This window comes from Crassostrea angulata, unplaced genomic scaffold (genome assembly GCF_025612915.1).
Source record: "Crassostrea angulata isolate pt1a10 unplaced genomic scaffold, ASM2561291v2 HiC_scaffold_127, whole genome shotgun sequence".
NCBI lineage: Eukaryota > Metazoa > Mollusca > Bivalvia > Ostreida > Ostreidae > Magallana > Magallana angulata.
Genome location: NW_026441682.1, coordinates 225,601 through 235,607, shown reverse-complemented (window position 1 = coordinate 235,607; position 10,007 = coordinate 225,601). Strand labels below are relative to the sequence as shown.

At 40.0% G+C, this 10,007-nt stretch overlaps 1 protein-coding gene across 1 annotated transcript; it reads right to left on the bottom strand.

Annotated features, from left to right (window-relative positions):
• Window positions 1-1,166: 1,166 nt before the first annotated feature.
• On the bottom strand, window positions 1,167-6,297 carry LOC128169409 (hornerin-like). The gene is made up of 2 exons (XM_052835564.1): window positions 6,174-6,297; window positions 1,167-5,851 (listed from the first exon to the last, which is right to left on the bottom strand). The coding sequence occupies exons 1-2, from the start codon at window positions 6,249-6,251 to the stop codon at window positions 1,598-1,600; spliced, it is 4,332 nt and encodes a 1,443-aa protein (XP_052691524.1). The 5' UTR covers window positions 6,252-6,297; the 3' UTR covers window positions 1,167-1,597.
• Between the last annotated feature and the right edge of the window lie 3,710 nt (window positions 6,298-10,007).

Below are 10,007 nucleotides of genomic sequence, written 5' to 3'. Positions count from 1 at the left end.
ATTGTCAAATAATTAATTAATTATTCAAAACACCAACAAAAAAATCTACATAATTTACTTGACAGGAATTCTTGTTTAAAGTGATACCTTTCAGACTAATGATGAATATTTTATGAACTAACAATAAATAAAAATCTACATAAATGCCTTCGACATGCATCCTTGATAATAAATCTAATGAGCTTGACCTCATGTCCATCAAAAACAAGCGACCGCCGTGTTGGTATTTATCGGGAGGTCATGTCCTGTCACGGTTTCCAAATGGTACCGAATGGCTTCGTGACGTCATTTCGGAGATCCTTTGGCCTTTACGTGTTGAAAATGACTTCGATTAGCATTGCTTGCATTTGTAATTTTCAGGGAAATAAAGTGAAAAAGAGGAAATCAAACACAAAGAGGCTTAAGTGTGATTATTATATGGTAATAAAATGATTGTTTGGTTTACACATATTTTAATAAATTTGCATGAATTGATCTTGAGATGTCTATTATATCCTCATTGCGATGAAACATTTGATGGACATACTGATGAACTGCGGTTGTAACATGTGTTTTTAACGAATACTAATAAGCTGAATTTTAAATTAATTTTTAGAGAACAGTTGCTACTATTACTTAGTTTGAGCCCCTTTGCTTCGCTTATTTTCACACACGTTTTAACATTTCTTTAGTAATAAAATCAATTATAAAAGGAATAAACTAATGATTTAATAAAAAGCATTAAATAAATTTTAAAATCTATTATCAAAACTTAATCAAGATTATGTTGTAATATCAAATATTCTAAATGAACATTTTTTTTAAATTAAGAACTAAGAAATGTATGGGTTTTGTTTGCATTTTGTGACCAATCTGCCATTTTTTTCTTTGTGTTTTTTTTTCTTTAGATTTATTTTTGCTCTAATAAAACCAAACAGTTGTTTATATTTATGAATCGCTGTTTTTGTTAACAATATTTATGCATTTCAAGTTTAGTTTTAAACTGGCATTTAAAGAAGCATAAACATTTCGGTGTAAGCAACACAATTGTGATGTCATAAGAATTTCTCAGAATTTTCCCATTTCATTTTTTATTTGATTGCAACGAATGCTTTATATGTATGAACAAAGTATATAAAAGAAGAAGACAATATTAAGATTTTCAATTCTTTTATTTGACATAACAGTGAGACCGTCGGATTTCACACGTCATCACAAGATTTGGCACAACTTCTCGCAACACTCGTAACAAAATAAATATCCATACACACAGAACCACACACACACACAACTCGAGACGTTGCTGTCTTCTTAAATTAACATAAACGGGTTACATGTTAATGTACAATTACATGATATTAACTTATTAACTGTCAATTAATACTGTATCCGGTGCGGACAAGAACGCCCGTGAAATCCCTGAACCCAACGTTACCAGTTCATCTAATCCATTGGTGATTTTTTTTCTAAATAGCTCGATACATCAGCCATGCTCGAGGAAGGCAAGGTAAAATCGAAAATAAATAACAACGAAAGACTCAAGTCCTAGCTTCCCCTAACAATGGCTGACAGATGATGGTGGTTTATTTTTTCTGGTAGCTGTTTTTCCTCCCCTGGTTTAAGGCTTTTTCTTATGAACAACGACTGAGCCTGCTTCATAGAGAGCCATTTGAGGCATGCCTCCAAGGAAGTCGACGGTTGGTACAGCGCTGTTGGTAACTGGATCGATGAACTGCATTCCTTGACCCTGGCTAGCTGCATAGCTTCCTGACTGTTGGTGATGGCCGGCGGAATAACTACTTTGATGTGCACTGGCGTGATGACCGCTGGATGCAGCATAGGAAGACGCTTGACTACCTGCAGCCTGGCCACCGATTCCCAGGAAATTCGTGCTCTGTAATTGAGAAGTGAGAGCTTCGATCATCATATTGATTTGGTCTGGGGCGATAGGTTGACCAGCGTTTCCTTGAGCAATAAGAGCGTCAAGCATTTGTTGTGTGGCTGGTGGCAAACTTCCCTGCCCTCCGGCGAGAACCTGTTGAGCCAGTTCCATGATTTGAGACATCATCATGCTTTGCTGTCCCCCCTGTTGGCCGCCCTGCTGTTGTTGTTGCTGTTGCTGTTGATAACCGCCCTGTTGTTGCTGTTGTTGTTGTTGACCACCTTGTTGTTGCTGTTGCTGACCATATTGTCCTCCTTGTTGTCCAGCCTGCATTTGTTGCTGTTGTTGAGCATACATATCATAAGCGCTGCCTTGGGAACCTCCTTGACTTCCGCCTTGACCGCCACCTTGACTTCCTCCTTGACCGCCGCCTTGACTTCCTCCTTGGCCACCACCCTGACTTCCGCCTTGTGAAGCTTGGAATGCCATCTGTTGTTGTGCGTAAATGTCATAAGCGCTGCCATGAGAACCTCCCTGACTTCCGCCTTGTCCTCCCTGACTTCCTCCCTGTCCACCCTGACTTCCTCCTTGTCCACCCTGACTTCCGCCTTGACTAGCACCGTGTCCTCCCTGACCTGCGTGAGTGTTGGAAAGAAGTTGCAAAAGTTGTTGCATGTGAACGTTAACGCTTGCTGATGGTCCTTGCCCTTGTCCACCTTGAGATCCTTGTGGTCCTTTCACTGTAGAGCCCTGGGGAAGGTTCTGAAGTTGGTTCTCCAAACCAGCGAATGTACGAACTTTGTTTTTGTTTCCAACAATCTTGACCCGGTTTTTAGGCAAGACTGTTTCATGGACTATTTTCTTTGAACTGTAATGCGCGTTGTATTGCCCGGCGCTTTGTTGCCAGTGAGAGGCTCCTTGTTGTTGACCGTGAGCACCGCCTTGTTGTCCGCCTTGCTGTTGACCGTGTCCGCCTCCTTGTTGTTGTCCTTGAGCACCACCCTGCTGCCCGTGGCCGCCTTGTTGACCTTGACCTTGTCCTCCAGCTTGACCTCCTTGTGTTTGCTGTCCGTGAGCAGATTGTCCGTTGTAGCTGGCACCCTGGTGACCTCCTGCGTTGTTGTTTGGTGCATGGAGAGCAGTCGCGCCAGCGTTATTGCCGTTTCCGTGGATGTTCATCATATTCTGTGGGAAGTTGTTGTTGATGACCAAGTTGATTGGGATTTTACCATGTTGGAGTTGATGGAAGGTTGTTTTTTGTTTGTATGCTCCCTGGGGTCCGCCTTTGGGCTGAGGTCCGCCGCTTGGAGGTCTTGCGCCCTTTTTAGGTCCTTTGGGTCCTTTAGGTCCCTTAGCTTTAGGTTGAGGAGACTTTGGCCTGGGGCCTTTCTTGGGCGCTCCTCCTTTCTTAGGTGATTTTTTGGGTCCCTTCTTTGGTCCTTTCTTTGGTGATTTTGCTTTAGGTCCCTTTGGTCTTGGTCCCTTTTTGGGTGTAGCTCCTCCAGGAGCCTTTGGTTGAGGTCCTCCATGCCCGGCATTTACGGCAGGGTAGAAACCATTCTCAATTGGAGCGTGGAAATTGATGTAAATGTGTGTCTTCTTGGGATCTTTTGGAGCTCCGCCTTTTGGTCCAGATTTCTTCGGTGCTGGTGGTCTTGGTACCTTCAAATTGATGTTCAAGTTGTTATTCATTCCTTGGTTATTTCCGTATCCACCCTGATAACCACCGGCAGCACCACCGCTAGCACCACCTTTTGGAGCTTTGGGCATCTTAGGTTGACCAGCAGGGTATCTAGAGCTAGGGCCAGCATTATTGTTAAGATTGACATTGTTGTTAAGACCTTGGTATTGATTGGCGTTTCCACCGCTGTATTGATTCTGGTTGTTGTGAATGTCAACATGCATATTAGTATATGCACCAGGTGAACCATGGCCTCTTTGAGCTCCTCCTTGAGCTCCTCCTTGAGCACCGTGTTGACCTCCTCGGGCACCACCTTGTCCACCGGCTCCTCCTTGTTGTCCAAACACTCCTTGCCAGTGGGCACCAAAATGACCTCCATGTCCACCCTGAGCACCGCCTTGTCCTCCTTGAGCACCGCCCTGTCCTCCTTGGGCACCACCATGACCACCTTGTCCTCCCTGAGCACCACCATGACCACCTTGTCCTCCTTGGGCACCACCATGTCCTCTTTGAGCACCACCTTGTCCTCCTTGAGCACCACCTTGTCCTCCTTGAGCACCACCTTGTCCTCCTTGGGCACCGCCATGTCCTCCCTGGGCACCACCCTGTCCTCCTTGAGCACCTCCTTGACCTCCTTGTTGAGCTCCTTGCCAGAATGATCCATAGTGGCCACCTTGAGCACCACCATGACCGCCTTGCTGAGCTCCACCATGTCCTCCTTGAGCGCCACCATGTCCTCCTTGAGCACCACCATGTCCCCCTTGAGCACCACCATGACCACCTTGCTGAGCGCCACCATGTCCTCCTTGAGCACCGCCATGACCTCCTTGAGCACCACCATGACCGCCTTGCTGAGCACCACCATGACCACCTTGCTGAGCACCACCATGACCACCGCTTTGTTGAGCAGCACCGTGTCCGCCATGGTAGCCATTTCCAGCAGCATATTGATTTTGATTGTTGTGAATACCTACATGGAAATTGGCTGGGCCTCTCCCGTTGTTATTAGCGTTTACATTGTTATTAAGTCCTTGGTACTGGTTAGGCTGTCCTGGAGCAGGATGCCAGGGTGCCTTGGGTGGTGGTCCCTGAGCAGGAGGTCCATGAGCAGGAGGAGGTCCTTGAGGTGGGGGTCCTTGAGGTGGAGGTCCCTGAGGAGGAGGTCCTTGAGGTGGAGGTCCTTGAGGTGGAGGTCCCTGATAATATCCTTGTCTACCAGCGTATTGATTCTGGTTGTTCCCAATGTTAACATGAGCATTCATTGCGTGAGCGCCTCCGTTATTGTTAATATTCACGTTGTTGTTGATGTTTTGGTGTTGGTTCACATACTGGGGAGCATAGTAAGGTTGAGGCTGGTATTGCTGAGGTGGAGGCTGATACTGAGGGGGAGGGACGTACTTGGGTGGTGGAGGTGGTGGAGTAGTTGTCGTGGTTGGTGGAGGTGTAGTCGTGGTTGTTGTTGGTTCAGGTGTGGTAGTTGTCGTTGTTGTTGTCGTCGGTGCTGGCGCTGGGTACATCGGGGCATTGTGCTGGGTTCCCACTGGAGAGTGCACGTTGGCGTTCTTAGCGAAAACAATAGTGTTGTGGGAGTTCTTGTTGGTAGAGCTGACTCGTCTGTACACGGAGTTGTCCACTACAGCTTGTTGTACTTGGTGATTTCTGACTAAGTTCAAGAAGGTTTCCAACATTCCTTTCTTCTGAAGATCGTAGCTTTTCATGAAGACTGTCAGTGGATTTTTCTTTGCCTTGGGGGTATTAAGTTGCTTTCTGTAGTTCATCAGTTCGAGGATCATGTTCTGGATAAGTTGAATCTGGGAATTCAGCTTGGCTTGGTTAGAGTAAGACCCAGTTGCTTTCATGTTGACAGATTTTCCCAACATCTTTGCCAGAATGGTTTCGGCTGTCATAACATTGCCTGAGTGCGACATATGGTTGTGTCCGTTCTGGGTCAAAGAGGCAAGCATACCGAAAAGCTTGCGGTATTCGTTGACCTGATGTTGTTGCTGCTGTGAGCTAGACGACGAAGCAGACATCGAAGTATGGTACGAGTTCTGTGATTGCTGAGCTGCTGCAGCAGAGTTACCGGCAGAAAATCTGCTCGCAAAAGACGAACTGATTCCAGCTGGAAGATTGGGCAACTTTGGCTGCTTGGGGGCTGAGTGTCCTTTGTTGAAATTCTGGACTGGTCCGTTGTTCTGTGTGCCGATCATGGAGCCGACATTTGCAACATTAGCCACTAACATTTGGTTCTGACTATTTGCTACAGCTTTGGATACGGACTGACTGATGGATTGCGCCAGAGAGTTTTTCTGTAAAGAAAAATAAAGAAATATTTACTCTACAGTATGAACAATGAATCAAACAAATGTGTAAGTAATTTTATGAAAAATATGCTGACGGGAAATATCCGAAATAGTATTTCTTGCAATTTAAAAACGAATGAAAATGAAACTGACTTTTTAGATCCTCTTAAGATATAACTAATTAAAATCATATCTGCAAATTATTCTAACCGATTTTGTTAAAGGAAATTATCCTAAAAATATTTTGCGGAAATGATACATTTAAAAGATAGCAAAAGTAAAAATAAAAGTGCAAAACAAAAAAATAAATAAAAAAATATTGACATACCATAGACGGATTGAAGAAGCCCGAACATTGCGAGATCATCAAACATATGACCCCCGCTAGAACCTGTAAATTTCCCATGTTTGAAACCACAAGGAGCTTTTAGGATCCAATGTGGCTACTGAACAGATACTGAGAGGTTCAATGGCACTATCACCGAACACGTCTCTCCTTTTATATCCTTTGAAAATTTATGCAGGTTCATTAATTTCAACAAATGAATGCCGTCAATCGCCGAATTAATTTATTCCTGATGTGTTTGACAAGCCCGTACCCCTTCGAGAGCGAAAAGAGATTCCAAATAATTTGAATTTTGATTATCAAACTTCCTAAACGTTACAAATTAATTAACCTTTCTCTAATTACTTATTCGGTGTGAGCAATAGAAAATATTTGTCTAACATGGGGACACTTCGGCCTTATGGCTGGTAAATCACATCGGCAGTACACTGATAGATTTATCATTAGCGTAAGCTGGAAAACGTTTTCCACGTATATTCTTATCTTTAATATGTTTCTGTGAGGTAAATTGGATGTTGCTTTGTTGCTTATAAGGTTGGTTGCTTTTTGTTGTTGCTTTTTGGTATTTTATTATTATTATTTTTTTTTTTTTTTTTTTTTGGGGGGGGGGGGTTTGTTTAAACGACATTAATGATACCGATTGTAAAAACACTACGTTAACAATGATGTTTATTTAAAAGTAAAGCAAAGCGCCGTTATGATGGTGGCTTTGATAATTTTAATCAGAATTAAACAATCGTGTGATATTTAATGATAGTTCAATACATTTAGCGATTTTGTTTTGAAAGGTTGAATCACTCTCCTAACTTCATGGAAATATTATTTTTTGTATAATTATCTGCTTTGAAGTACTAGTAGAGTTAAGAGTTTTGATAATGATTTCATATATTTTTTATTCCCGTGTTAGCATATATATCTGTATGACAATGCTAAATAACAATTGAAAAGAATCAAAACGCTCACTCAACGTTGATGCTATTTTTCATATCTTTTTTTATGTCTTTATTGCAATTCAACAAAGGCTATAATTCATATTGAGTGATGAATTTGATGTATATTGCATGTACGGGAGGTAGACTAATTCCATGAGTAAGATTTACATGCGGGCGGGATTTTGCGTAAGACGACATTTTACTTTTGTTTTTATTTATACACATACATACATCAAATCAAACGCGAGATTCGTAATTATGACAGTCAACATATATATTTCTGGTTAGTGATATTCAATCGATTGATCGATTATATGACATATATATCTTTTATTGAAAAAAAGTTTTATAAGGTGTTGGATCAAATATGTTTTAGGCTAAATATGAATCATGCTGGTTTTGTTTGAATCAAGAATTAGTCAATAGGTGTGTCAATGTTGATGTATACACGCTTTTATATAACTGTATATTATTGTTATAAAAATGCTTAGTAATGCATGTACATATAGAGATCGGTCTCGGTCATCATAGAAATGCTTGTTATTGCTGGAAAGAGAATAAAACAAAATATGTTTTTGCATGCAGCTTTATTTCAGAAATAAATGTTCGACCTTTGACCTGCCTGCATTTTTGTAAAAAAATAAATAAATAAAAAATAACCCATTTCCCTAAATTAACTTTGTTTTTGCCAAAAGGCTTTTAATCTACACAGACTAAAATAATAATAATAAAAAAAAAACCTAACAGGTATGACTAATGTCAAGAGTTCGCAATTTTTTGCTTGTACTGCAATTTCGTTAATGTTTTGAATTTTATTTGAAACGTATATCTTCTCAGTTTCTAATATTGTTCGAACCATATCTGCTTTATGATAAAGTTTGTTGTTTTTTTTTCCTGAAAATAAATTGACCTTCTGATTACAATATGACGATAGCCTATTAATTTGAAACACATGTAATATAACTTTGTTCGATGAAAAAACAACAACACATTTTACACAAATGATACGAATTCGAAGCAGGATAAAAACATGTTTTTCTTTGTTTTCATATTTGGCCTATGCACCTGTAAATGGCCCATTTACTTTCTTTGCTTTCAAGTGGCATCTATAATTGGCCTATTTGTACTACATTGTATGACTTAGTACAGCATCTCAGAAATATAAATACTGACATCATCAAAACAAGACATAACCAATGCGTGTTAACCAATTCAGTTTGTCGTGTACTCAAACGCTGAAGTGACGTTTCCTAATCTATAAATCAAAGTCGTTTAAATGTTCAATCAGACAAATCGATTTGCGGCTGTGGTTTCTTCCTAACAACGTTTGTGGTTTTACCGATGATTGGCTGTAGGGAATATGTGAAGTGACTAATAAGAAGATGTATTGCAGAACGTGTTTCTCTTTCTTCTTCTTCTTCTTCCCAGTGCACCGTTGTAACTAGTTATCATTGAACTTGGAGGACTTAACTACAAACAAATGCATGGCACGTGTGTTGAAACCAGTTTCAAGTAAACTGAAAAATCAAATACTCTTTTTGTTTTCTCCTTATGCATCATTTTGGCTATTTAGTTACACAAACGCACGTTCGTTGGAACCAGTTTAACGTAGACTGTAAAGTCACCTATTCTTGGAATTTTTTTTTCATTCTTCTCAACTCATCATTTTAACTATTTAACAGTAACCATAAAGAAATCAACACCATAGTCATGTGTGTTGGAACCAACTGTAATAATACGGAAAAAATAATCCCCTGCGTTGGTTATAAAAATTAAAAGATGATATGCAAAATAGCTTCTTTTCTTGTAATGCAGCAATTAAACTAGTTATGAGTGAACTTTGAGAACTAAACGTACATGTGAGAAGTAGTTTCAGGTGCTCCAAGCAATTTACAAGTGAACTTTGAGAACTAAACGTACATGTGAGAACTAGTTTCAGGTGCTCCAAACAATTTACTAGTACTTTGCTCTGATACATGTAAGAAGAAAAAGCCTAGTCCAGACGATTTAATAATTTTATCTCATGCATAGGCGTTTGAATATAAAACGTTTTCCCTTTAAATAATGTCCGTTTAGAAGAAACAGCAAACACCATATTTCTAAATAGGCGTTTACACATGATAAACGCCATAAAGCGCTATTTAACGATATTCAATCGAATTCCTATGTAGTGTGACATCGTTGTATTCTACATATGTACAATCTACTGTTAATCAATTCTAATTCGCGTGCACATAACTTTTGCGGGAAGAGCCTCGTCGTCGCGCACATTTCTCGCTGCAATTTGATCCTCAAACGTGTCTGTTATGCTATTTTTTTCCGATTATCAAAATATCGATCGCTAAAATTAGTCGCCTCAAAAACCATTGTATCTCTGAAACTTCGCAAAAAAAGGTGGCTGCTCACATACGTTGGTTTAAGGAATATGATAAGTACAGTTGATTGCAGTGCGTTTGTATTTTTAGTATTTAACATTAGAAATATAACCCCACTGTTATCATGTGCTGGTTAACGTCAAACATATTTTACCACGTGTGTGTTGGATTTTTTAAAAATGTGTACCACATTTACGTAATATTTGAGTATTGTGTGCATATTAAGAAATATTTCTATTTAAGTAATCAGTTTGTTGTATTTCCACGATGTTTTGTTTAAATTGATGCAAGCTAACAGCTACACATTGTCAAAAAAATGGCATAGCCAAGTTGCCAAAGTAAATGTGGAATTGAGCTAGGCATGCGTGAATTGACAATGTACTCGCGATCGGTTGAGAAAAAATCTAGTTATTTAGCCTTGACAGGAAGATATGGTTACACATTAAATCATTGAATTTCAGTGCACGATTCAAAACACAATAACAACAAAAGAAATATCTGAAATTTGA